Genomic DNA, 13329 nt, shown 5'->3' on the forward strand with positions numbered 1-13329 from the left:
AAATTCAAGTTCAACTTGACTCAACTTTAATGCATTAGTTCACTGGAAGACAGAGTAAAGTCCATTTTAACCCTACCTAAAATAAAAAGCTTCTAAAGAGATTTATATGGAACATCTACCACCTATACTATTTACCTTGACAGCAAAGATCAAGCCAACAATCAGCATTCTCTCCATAGACTATTCAGAGTGCTTGGAAGCACACTATTTAGAAATTCAATGTTTAGTTCAAAATTAAATGTAAGTTTATTATGATTAATGTAAGTTTATTGTAGTGCATTAAATATATGATGCATACAATCATGTGCAGGGTATCTGAATGATGTAGTATTATATGTCCATATTAGCATGTTAATAACCATAGAAACAGAGTCTCTACATAGAAATTTAATTAAATGTTATTAAGATGCTGTATTTTCTTACCATTTTTTACTGGGCAGTATTAAAATCAAGAGCCTTACTAAATCATGTAGGGAAACAGGCAAAGAGTAGTAACATGACAAGGGAATTCATATTTTATCCTTTTTGTAAAGCGTAGGCATTGAGTGCAACATTTCATTAGGCATTACATTGACTTATTTTTTTAACCTTCTTTTGGATATTTATTATATGAAGGGATTTTCTTTAAGTATTAATGCATTTAAAAGCTTAATTTGGAAAAAAAAATTATACAAGGTTTATCATTAAGCATTGTGGAATACTACAGCTCAATGTTCTAAAGCACATCCAGTTCCCAGTACATTTCTCACTTGGGTGGGAGAATTCTCAAAGTTCAGACCAAACCATATAATCAAAAAAACCCAGCACCCAAATAAAAAAAAATAATTTCCCAAAAATGAACAAAAATGAAATTTTCCTCCTCCTGTTTTTCCTCACCTCCAACCTATTGGAAACATTCCAGTCCTAGAAGTTTTACAATCTGCATTCTATCTATGGGATTGATTTACACCCCAAAGAGACAAAGGGAGGGACTAAGACCAAAACAGGAATCTAGCTTTCCTCTTAACTGCTACTACTCCATGAACATTAACCAAAATAAATAATTTCTAGCTAGGTTCTAGCACTATTTTTGAAAAATAAGATTAATAATATTGATATTCTGGCCATAACCTACTTGAGTGTTTATATTCTGCATCTATTGAGAGTGACTGCTGAGATTTCTTACCTTATTACCTTTCTTTCTTACTGTGTATAATGAAAGAGTTAATGTTTTTTGTTAGTCTAATGCATTTAAAATACCTTTAATATAACTTGTACACAAGATTTAATTATTCAGTGATCCTCTGGGATCACAGCTAACCTAAGATACTGTGCATTATTAACAATAGCTTTGAACATTAAAAAAAAAATTATTGCAAGCACCTTAGAATATTTCTGTAGTGAATTAAACTATTGAAGTAAGACTAAAAACTTTTTGGTCAGATATTATGTAATGGATATTACACATAAGATATTTTCGTATTTTATTGTAAATATGTCCTACAACATATACAATCCATAAAGGGGAAAAAATGGTAGTTAATAACACTTTTTTCTTGCCAGATATGTGAGTACCTTAAATGTCCTCAGAAAGACTTGTGGAATATCACATTCACTGAAGGGTCAATCTAGTAAAATGACTTGCCAAAAGGCATCAGGAGAATTTACTGGATTTTGCTATAGCCTGCTACATTGAATTTTATGGGTTTTATTTAATGACATCAGAGAAGCCAAACCATGAAGACAAAAACTATGGAAAAACTCTGTTCTGTACCATAACTCAGTTCGAAGTAGTAATACTACTATAGCAGTTTATATTCCATAGTATATTGTAGTAATAATATTACTGTTGCCAAGCAATATCATTTACGATAGCATTTTACTTATATGACTCTTCTCATCTACTGGAGTCTAACAAACATGTTAATCCACCTTCTGGAACTGTCTGTCTGACTACAGAGGAAAGCTGGTGATACCAGAATCACTGAACACAAGTTAACTCGTATTTTAAGTAAACTGTACACAAGCAGCAAATACTCAGCTAATCCTCTACTGTGACGAGGACTGCTCACCAGATATTCTCCCCTTAACAGAACTTTACTACAAAAGTCTTTACTACAAAAAAAAGATGTGTCCTAGTCTTCTATTAACTAAGACATGGCAACTTCAAAAGGCAAAACTCCCAGTCAAAACAGAGCTGCTATATACATTAACACAAAGAATTAAAAAAGCTGTAAAATAGATTACTGTTCTAATATATATATAAATATGAACCACAGAGGATGACTCTATAAAAATAAACAGACAATTCAACAAGGTTGAAGACAATTCAACAAGGTTGAAGAAAATTCAACTGTCTTATTTCTCAACAAATCATCAAAATACTCTATAAAGCCACTTGCAATCAACCTTTACTCTCAAGCAGTAACAGAATTGGTGAATAGAAGCAATCAGTGCAAACTGCTCAGAAAGTGCTCTAAAGCACATTCATTATAAAAACATCCATTGCACTCTACTCATCCACTGTGCTTGTCATTTTGTTGTTTCGGTTTCCACGACTACTAGTTCCATTACTTTCCCAGGGATTGAGGTGAGGCTGTCTTGTTTCATAGCATCTGACATACACTCATTTATATGTCATCCCTTTTTTAGGCCAATTACGGTCTACGCAACAATTTGCTCATTGAGCAGACAGCATTCAGGCAAAGCATACATCCAAGTTTTAGCTTATCAATAGCTTTCTTGAAAGAATTTATTATCTCTTCCTGGAGAGTTTAGTATCAAAACCCCTTCTACTAACTTAACTACAATGACAGGTTTTGTAATAAAGTTACAAAAGTTCTCTTCAAAAACATCTTTTTAAATTAGTACAATAAAAAAATAAATGCAAAACCAAGTATGCAAGTCTGAGTAGTACCTTTAACAGTATGAATTTTGCATTGTGGCCCAAGAATATCACATTAAGAAAAACCTGAAAATATCCCTGGCAACAAGATATAGACGATACCACAAAGACATCTGTCTTTTCTAGAAAATAGCCTTAAAGTTTTGTGCTGGATCAAGAATATCTGTTTCCCATGTACACAGCATTAAATAATTTCTCACATCTGTAAGAAACACAACTTTGAATATAAAATGAAAACAGAAGTACCATAAAAATATCTGTAAGCATAAGAAATAGAGTATGACTGTAAAGATGGTAACATTAAGTAACCTATACAGTCTGTTTCACAGTTACTGGAAGCAAGCAACAGAAAATGATGTCCAGAGGACATCTCATATTCACACAGCACATACAGATATTCATACTACACTGGGAGTCACTGACACTTATGGACACCAAAAGTGAATTACAGTTTTCCATAGTTATAAGAAAAGAAGACATAAGTGATGCATACCACAAAAGTGCCGCTACACCTTTTACTTGACATAAGAACCATCCTGATAAAGGAACATTGCTGCCCATCACTGGTTACAAATCGTAAAACTGACTAGATTTATCCTAGATTTTTTGACTTTCCTGGGAGAACTGGGTGCAGGATAATGCCACAAGCAATCTAAGGAAATAGATGTATCAAGAGCTTATTAAGATAAAGCAAATCCTATTTTCTACTATTTTTCATTATGACTGGCAAACAGGATATTCTGTTTCTGCATTCTTGATTCTAATTGATCTGTACCAATTAAAGAAAAAAAAAAAAGTCATGTATATGTTAGAGACAGGACATTATATCAACAGAACAATGATCAGAATCCACTATTTTGAACTATATACCAACACTTCATTTTTAATTCTACTGATGTGTTGTTTACATTGCTACATTCTGGAATACTGGAACACGTATTTTGAAGTTCTCAAAACCAGTTCTGTGCTTGAAGTCTGTTCTTGAGAAATTTATGATGTGGAAGAAATACCGTTTAAGATAGACTAGAAGGCTGCCATAAATAAAGATCCCACAAATCTAAATAAAGTTAAAAGACAGGGCCCCCCTATTCATTATTAAATAAGCAAACAACAACAACAAAAACCCCAGACTTCAAAACAAGACACTAGTACACTAAGCTGGTATGTCTCAAACTCAATATTTCTTCCCTTCTTCATTTCTTCCCTTATACCTTCAAAAATAACTAATAATACGTATGGCAGATTGGTGTTTTAAATTTTGAATTCCTCAAAGACAGGAAAAAAAGAATGTTAATATGAAAGCTTGCATATCTTTAAACTGGAAAGGAACAGAAAGATAATTTATTAATGGAAGAGAAGTTCATAGTCTTTATTTGGTCTTTCCATGGAAAAGACACTAAACTTAAAATAAAAAGGTAGAAACCAATTCACTCAATTTCCTAATATTTGTGCCCTTCACATGTACATTTATGATTAAAACTTTCTGAAAAACAGAAGTGCTTATTATGCTCCAGAGATTTAATATTTAACTCCTGATACAGGATAATTTGTTATGTTCTCTGGACCAAAGTAGGGCTATTATTATGAAGCTGATCTAGCAGCAACCAGTTGGGCACTATGCCCAAAACTCCTAATAAAGTTCTAATTAATATAAAGGGAGTTGTACAGACACTTGAGGGGGGGGGGGGGGGGGGGGGGGAATTAAAAATCAGATCTACTTCACAATCATTTGTAAGAGTTGTGCATGACCTATGTTTCATTTCCATTAGTGATTCCTCCACTTGTGCTATAAAAGTGTGTAAAAGTGGTGTGCTGACTGGGATAGCTGCATGTCTAGTCTGCAAATATTTTTATCAAAAATATAACCCCCCCCCAAATTTACAACAGCAATAAGAAAAGGATTTTAGCTACACAAACACTTAGCCATCTCCAAACATAGTCACTCTAAGACTCCAAGGGCAATGTCGTTATCTGTTCCTATACTGCCTCTGCCACTGTACAACATGCATACTGTTGGACTAACGTTATTCAAAGAAGCCACAAACTTACCACATCACATAAAACAACAACTCATTAGAGTGCTAGCTTGTCTTTTTCTTTTCCTTTTATTTTTTTTTACTGCCCTTTTGTTAAAGAAAGGTATATAAAAAGCCTATATTTAAATGCCTATATTCTATTTTGGAAAAAATACTTCTAGTCGTTTCCTGACAATGACCTATTAACCTCTCTTAATACCTGAAGGGAACAGTAGGCAACACTTGCTATTCAGTCATACGTTCTGACAGCCAAAAAAGCATTCCCATTCTCCACTGTCAAGCAATTGCATAATAAAGAACACACACACGGAGAAATCAGTAAGATGTCAAAACTGTCAGAACAGGAACCCAGAAAATTCACACATTGGTCTTATACAGTCACAATAACCATATGTTGTTTTAAACCGCTTAATTATGGAACATTTTTTATCATGTGTTTTAAATTTATTTTACACAGGATTACTATATCCAGCTTGCCCTTAAGACTCCATGTTGCTTCTGACATATCCATTAAACAAGAATCTTCCTCTTATATGTACTACTGCTAAGACTTTATGCACCACTTGAAACAGAAATGACTGCTTAGTCTCAAACTGGGGAAACTGAATAGACGTTAAGTGACTTACGTCCATTCAGAAGCATGAATCAATCAAGAGCTTGGACCCATTCTGCTTTTTCCTGTAAAAATGTAAGTCTTTTACAGATACACAAGGGATCTCGTTTTGTAAGATCACCAATAGTAGAAACAACACAACAATCGATGGGACCTTAAATTCTTCTAAGATGTATCACTTTAACTACACCACAACTACTTATACTAGATTACTATTCTGTAGGTGTGAGTGCTATTATACTCAGCTGACTCAGAATTTTAAGCCCTGTAACTTTCCAAAAGTACAATGTTGAAAAGTACAAGAGACTTGATACCAAGATTAAAAATAACATCATACCACCTTTTATTAATTTACTGATTTCTGTGACCTCAAGAGTCGCAAAATTTGCTACCAGTTCCCTTTCAAAAAAGCAATAGTTTGGTAAAAGACACAGGAAATGCATTATGTCTACACAAGAAATGTAAATAATCAAGTTATTGTACTGCACCTGATTTCCATGAAGATCTAAAACATCAAGATTTTTTAGGTTCTCCAGATTTGAGATCTTCTTTATTCTGAAAGATTTTAATTATGACATAAATTATTTTTCACATTAGATAAAAAGTATCTTTCATTTTCCAGCTAATACAAAACTTAGCTATTTGTTCCTGCCTACCAAGAGTAACAGAAGAATAACAAAGTTCTGAACCATGTAAAAAGAAAAAAAAAAAAAGAATTCGTATGCCTTAGCCTATCACCTTCCTTTCTGACTGTCAATAACGCAATAGCAGCAGTATGTACGTGGCTCTTCTAGGAAGACGAAAAGGGAAGGAATACTTGCACAACTAGAAAACAAAGTCAACAACCAACCTATCCAGATACCTAAATAACAAAAAAACCCATTATTACTGGCAAACAGCTCATTCCAAACCAGTTTAAAGAAAGACTATAGCGACACAGGCTTTTGAGAGCCTATGCCACTATAGTCTTCCTGTATTTCAAAAAACCCCAACCAAACAAAAAAACAAACAAAAAAAAACAAAAAAAAACCCAAAACCTGAAAGCCACTGGCCCTTTCTAGACGATATAGATCTCTCGATTTGGCAGTATTTCTTCTCCCCCTGTACAATTTCACTGTCTTAAAACTTTTCTGTCCTGTCCTATTTTCTCAGATTCCAAAGCTAGGTTATTATATACTCAACAGCATCATCTACTGGCTGATGATATTAAACATCATGTGTATTATGCGTTTGCTTTGAGAATAATCAAAGATCACATATAGATCAAGCTGAAAACAAGTTGCTAGCACCTGTGTCTGACTTGTAATCACTTATGGGTATGTCTTGTCCTAACTACCTACAAACCATACTTCTACGTAAACCAACTATACAGCACTCAATGTAATTACGATTTGGAAAATAGTTCCTTAAAGCACCTTAAAATTATCGTTCCTGTGCTCCAATATTTTGCTATAAACAAAATTAATTTCTACAGGTGATACTTTTAATATAAAAGCTGTAAGCTCTAGTAACATAGTGCACTATTGAAAGTTGCCAGTTTTGAATACAGGTTGAATTAGGAGATACATTATTTGTAATCTGCATATAACTGAAGTTTGTTTACCAGATCTTCCTTCACTGAATATAAAGAAAATAAGGAAACTGAACAAAATCAGAGCACAACCCTTAGATGTGTGAGCAATTCCACAGATACTTCTATTAAATTACTAGAATTAAAGGCTACAGGATTTGAACTGTATCTTTAGAAAGTAATACAACTAGGAAGTTGTATCTCCCAACAGAATAGGATCTATAAATAAGCAATAAAACCCATAATTCATCTGTCTGATTTTTTCCTAGCTAAATACATCAGGCAGAAATACTTTTTATACATTATAAAGACTCAATAAATACTTTATGTGATGTGAAAAGAGATTCCACCTGTCACAAATCTAAGAACACATATTTAATAGCCAATCAGAACAGAAGATTAGATGGAAATACGTAAAATACTTCAGAACTGCTGCTAAAATTTACATAAGAAAGGAAGTTTCTGAAGAACATTACGAGCAAAAACTGTGTGCTTCCTCAGTGGGATTCCTAACACTCCACTAGTGTTAGGGACCAGCTCACTGGTCTCATAGCCAACATCACAATCTGAAAACTCTGTAAGCAACAGAAACAATGATAGATCACAGTTGTTACACCATAAAGAAATAAGATGCTTTAAGTTATTTTATTATTTTTACCTGTTCTTTCCCAACAAAAGTACTCTCAGGGATCTAAGAGTTGAAAGCCCACTTATTTCCTCTATCTGGTTATCATATAAATCTAAGAAAACAAGATGCTGCAGATTAGAAATATTTTGGATCCGGGTTATAAAGTTATGTTGGAAATTCAAAAGACGAAGATGATCTTCCCCATCGATAATTGGGCACACTGTCAGTTTTTGCCTGGAAGGAAAAAGAAACAAAACAAAACACATATGTAAATAACAAATTGGCAACCCACCTTCTACTCACCCACTCTGACTGAACTGAGGAGGGTATATTATCTTGATTAAGGTAATATTAAGGTAATTAGGTTTGCCAATTAAACTCTGTAAATAAGGCAGTAACTCCTTACTATAAAAAAAATTAGCATGAAAATATAGCAGAAGTGCTTCCAAAATTCTCTGAAAGCCTGTCCTCTTAATCAGAGATTCACCTGTTACATGGAAACTACATAGACGTTTTGTGTTGTGACCACATTAAAATTTCAAGAGACACAGCCTGCCATTTTTTAATTTTTTTTTCATCAGATACCACATAAGCAACCTGTTTAGATCAGAATTCAGTGTTCCATGTCTATGCAATTTTTCTTTTGTTTACAGAACTTTACAATTGAAGTATAAATATGTGAAATAATAAGTGTTAATATGAAAAGTAAAAGATATAGGAAATGATGCTGAAAATGGTTATTTTTATTTTAGGATTATTCCAGGAGTGCTACTGACCTGACAAAACTTTTTGGATTACGTGAACCCTACCCCCACCCAAAAAACCCCCCAACCAAACAACCAACCAAAGAAACCCAAACAAACAAAAACCAAACAAACAATTAAATGTCTTTCAGATAAAACTTTTCTGTGTGTCCTGGAGACAGCCTCTTTCTATAGATTACTTGCATGACCTTACATTCGACTCTCAAGCTAGCTCCTTAATTTCCAATGAAAAGCCCTAACTTCCTTAAATGATTCATCACAAGGACACTCATACAGAATTTCTCTATGAGACACAGTTCTTCTCTCAAACATGCACACATACACAAAACAATAAAACCAAACCCACCACTCATACCATTGACCACAGGCATTACCGGGATACTCATCACTTTAGACCACCAGACACAAGAGTCACAAGCTATGGTGTGTGTACTCCATAACCTTCTCACCTTTCCAGGGTAAGTCTATCAGAGTTCAGTATTTTTTCTTCAGCAGTACGTTGCAATACAGGAAATGTTATTGATGAACTGCTCCCAAAATTTGTGTAATCTATCAGAAAATCATACAGAGAATATATGAACTACTTCTTTGTAAAATCATTTCATTAACTACAGATAATAAAAGCAGAATTTTCTTTCCTATTAAAAGTTACACAACACATGAAAATGCATTTTGCCTCCATTCATTTCTTTATCAGTTTTCTTTCCTGCCATTTTTTGTTTACAACTACATCTCTCTATATCCTCTTTGCAAAGTACATCTATTTGTTTCATTTCTGACAGACTTTTAACAACAATTTGTTGTAAGCAGATATTTTGTAGATGCTTTTGTTTGATTAGAATTACCCAATGATGTTTTAAGGTAAGGTTGTATAGTTGTTTCACAATTTCAGTATCTGAACTTAAAGAAGATATAATCTAACTTAAGATGAATTTAAAGGCACAGATCAAGCAGATGTTGATAGAACTAGAAACTAAAGCACCAAAACATTAAAGCAGTCCCACTGAGCCACAAACAAATGCAAAGTCTTTTAAAGGTAAATGTATGCAATACCTAATAACCACTGGTATTATATTTCACTCCATTATCAAGAAAGAAACAGGCAGGCCTTTAAAACATATTTACAAAGCTATCCATTTTTACTCATGTTGTTAATATAAGGGGGAAGAGGGTCTTCTTAAAAGACCACCCCCTTACTAAAGAATTCCCCCTTTAGAATTACTAAAAATACCTGCAAAATAAATCAAGGAATGTGTTCTGTGGGCTTTGGCTTATTTGGAAAAAGATTCACTGAAAAATATTGGTCAAAAATTGATCATAGAATAATTTAGATTGGAAAAGACCTTTAAGATCACCAAGTCCAACCGCAAAATCATTATGCATGCATACTACCACAAGAATATAGGCTCAACTTTTATATGTTTGCCCCCCCCTTTTTTTCCTTCCTTCAATTAAATCAAATATGTTAACAGGAAAAACATTAACTCTTCAAAAAACCAAGATTAATTGCTTTACTACTATAGAGAGCGAGTTCATTGTTGTCTAAAGTGTGCCATTAGAAGAGATACCTATGTAAGTAAAACAATTTGCTCTTCAACTTAGAATCTTTTCAGTGCAACACACTTAACATTTTATCGCTAGCTACTCTAACAAACCAGTATTAACAACCAACATTCTCTATATATCCTTCAGAGTGAAAAAACTGTGAAGGAAAACAAAAAAAATCATTGAGACCAAAAATAATCGATTAACATTGTTGCAAAAGTCTTAAATTAGGTGTGTGTCAGTTTTTTAAGCCAATAAACATAAGACCAGATACTTAAAAATCAGTCTGAAATATGACGTGATGGCAGTACAGTGACTTTTTTTTTTCTAACGTTATCCTCCTAATGACATGTGTGAAAGATCCCTATTACTGCCCTTTTGTTAAAGAAAGGTATATAAAAAGCCTATATTTAAATGCCTATATTCTATTTTGGAAAAAATACTTCTAGTCGTTTCCTGACAATGACCTATTAACCTCTCTTAATACCTGAAGGGAACAGTAGGCAACACTTGCTATTCAGTCATATGTTCTGACAGCCAAAAGCAGCACATCCTACAGATCATAGCTTTTCAATAAGACACTCAGGTAAACAAACAAACAAAAAAACCAAAAACAAAACAAAAAATAACCCGAGAAGACTAACAAGAAGTTTTCAGTGTTACCTGAAGCATGTGAACTAATACTGTGGCTGCTTTGTCGGGATCTGGATTTTGTAGGCGTGTGAATAGAAGACTCGCCAAATCCTGATAAAGAACCTGGATTCTGCTTCAACTCCAAACCAGAAAGTTCTGTCAGACTGGATGGTACTGGAAGATATATCTGCTTATTGCGGACCAAAGGACTTAATACTCTTTGGTCTCCTGTGGGGGGAACAAAACCAAACTGCAGACTTAAATTTACTCCATAGTAAGGGGCATAATATCCCTAAAAATCAACCCATTCTGAACAGCCATTGGTCTTCATTTTTTACCAGAATGAATAAAGAATTGCATTAACAATTAAACTGATCTCCTATCCTAACCAGTCACTGTTTCTACATGACAGGCAAGCAGCAGCGGTGTGTTGTGTTGACAGGCAAGAAGTGTTGTGTTTCAAGGCTCTTCCAGGCTTCATCACAGTTAGCAGTGATATCACCAAATATCTTGCTTTTCAAAGCCAAAAGCGCACAAGCACAATAGGAAAACTGTCTCTTCATATCAGGATTCTGAATTAGAGACTAATTTTGTCTAATTACATTAAAATGTTAAACATCCAATAAAATGTTACAATAGAGAATTGTGTGGCTTCTGAGGGAATGTGTAGAAGGGCACTTGACAGATTGTAGCTTTGTAGGTAGAAGAAAGGATGCTCTTCCATGGACAGAACGAGGGGCAAAAAGTGATCAAAAAAGCCATCTGCACTAGGCAGTAGAAGGACAGCAGTTTCAGGGCATGATGCAGCAGTAATTATACCGAATTACTGTAGCCAATTAGGAAAAGCTGTCACTCTCACATATTCTAATCATAATACAGTCTTTCTTTACTGTTCAGTTAATAAAGAGATACAAAAGACAAACCAACCAAACCCTACTGAATATCACCTTGCCTTCCCAAATAGTTTTTTTCCAGATCATGCTGCAGAAGTCTATTGTGGAAAGATGATTGTTCTTTATTTATCCTGAATTCAAACTGTAACACAATATTTAAGACAAATGTTAATTTTTTCAAATGCAAATAATGTCTTTACACAGACAAACACAACCTTAGAAATAACTACGGTTCTCAGGAAACTCTGCAAATGCTTTTAAAAAATTAAATAATTTCTCCAATAAAAAGAGTATTCATTCTATTAAGATACTATAACTGAAAAGTTTCACTGTTGGAAACCAAAATGAAAATATGAAAGTTACCAACACATTTATCTGCAGTTGACTAAATAAAGAAAAAAACCTCACCCTATAAGGAGTACCGCAATTACAGGAAGAAGAGAGGTACAGATGGAAGCATAAGAAATCTATCTATCTATCTATCAAGTTTATAGCAGGCTATAGTACATCCCCGTCTTTTTACTTTATGTATCTTTACTAGGATGAAATAAATTACCAAAAGACTACCGATACATCAGATATTATATTAAAAGTCAGAATATTACTACTGAAAAGGCAATTCCTATCTGAAAGCATACAAATTTGGCTGTACCGTAACATTGTATTAATTAATATAACTATTAAAGAAGAGGTAATAATTACTGGTTTGCTTTTATCTGTTATTGATGAGGTCTGGATAACCAGCTGAAGACCACAATTATTAACCTGCAAGTTGGAAGACAAAGAAATGGAATATTACATTTTTCAAAAACGCATATCAATACAAAAAGCTGAATGTAACTTTTTTTTTTAAACAATAAAGGTATGTTCAACAGCAAAATCTGCCAGGAAAGGAACTATTTTGCAAAACTATTATGAAGAATATATCACAGCACTAACAGTAAATAATTTTAGTTTTAAAAAAACCCCAGTTTTAAAAATACACTGAAAATATGACTTTCATGGGGATGTTATCCTCCTTATGAAGAAAAAAAGTGTTTACATTTAAATATGAAATTTTTTTAAAAGGCAAAATGTGCTGGTCTTTTAATTAGATTTAGATGACGAAACGTAGCACCTACCTGCTAAATAATCAAAACGTTTAACAAAAACATTTAACCAAATGGCTTATACACCCACTTCCCAGCAAATAACAGGAGGCATACAAATAACGCAACGGAAGCTTCCTCACGCCAGTCACGGCACAGAGAAGACCGAGCTGCCCTCACCCGCATTTGCCTCGCTTGCCGCTCCCCTCGAAGCGGCAGGGGCTGCCCTCAGGGGACCCCGCCAGCTGCGAAGTACCTACCCGTGCAAAGCCCGCATGCAGCCGCCCTCCTCCGCGCCCTCAGCCCCAACGCGGCCGGACACACACAACCTCACAGAATCACGGCGGGGCCGCGCCCTCAGAGACACCGCCACCCCGCCCCGGGCCCGCCCTGCTGAGGAGCAGCTCCGGCTCGGGAGCGACGTAGTATGAGGCCGCGTAGCGGAGGCATGACACCAGTACTGTCTCCGCACAGATGGCTGAGGAGAAGAGGCAGCTGCCACCCTCCAACAGCAGCACCTACCGGGCCAGGCGCGACCCGAGGGCCCCTGCCGGGCCGGCACTTGCTGGGCACCATGTAAACCTGCTCCTTCAGTGCCCCACCACACCTCACACCTCGGCGCCAGCCACCGCCCCTGTCGGAAATCGCTCCGCTGTTACCGGGGCAACCGCCGCT

The 13329-nt window shown here is 35.1% G+C and overlaps 1 protein-coding gene across 4 annotated transcripts in view; it reads right to left on the reverse strand.

The window, feature by feature from the left end:
• LRRC49 (leucine rich repeat containing 49) overlaps window positions 1–13309 on the reverse strand; it is a 53011-nt gene extending 39702 nt beyond the window's left edge. For 3 of the 4 annotated variants that reach the window (XM_072869119.1, XM_072869118.1, XM_072869116.1), the window contains exons 1-7: window positions 13177–13309; window positions 12269–12331; window positions 11621–11708; window positions 10704–10901; window positions 8945–9044; window positions 7762–7965; window positions 6022–6088 (exon numbers count right to left, since the gene is read on the reverse strand). In XM_072869119.1, the coding sequence (XP_072725220.1) occupies window positions 6022–6088; window positions 7762–7965; window positions 8945–9044; window positions 10704–10901; window positions 11621–11708; window positions 12269–12331; window positions 13177–13230 (774 nt within the window). In that variant the 5' untranslated portion in view covers window positions 13231–13309. The remainder of the gene's footprint in view (window positions 1–6021; window positions 6089–7761; window positions 7966–8944; window positions 9045–10703; window positions 10902–11620; window positions 11709–12268; window positions 12332–13176) is intronic. The other variant, XM_072869117.1, reaches the window with a different exon arrangement.
• Window positions 13310–13329: the final 20 nt, after the last annotated feature.

This window comes from Ciconia boyciana, chromosome 8 (genome assembly GCF_034638445.1).
Source record: "Ciconia boyciana chromosome 8, ASM3463844v1, whole genome shotgun sequence".
Classification (NCBI taxonomy): Eukaryota; Metazoa; Chordata; class Aves; order Ciconiiformes; family Ciconiidae; genus Ciconia; species Ciconia boyciana.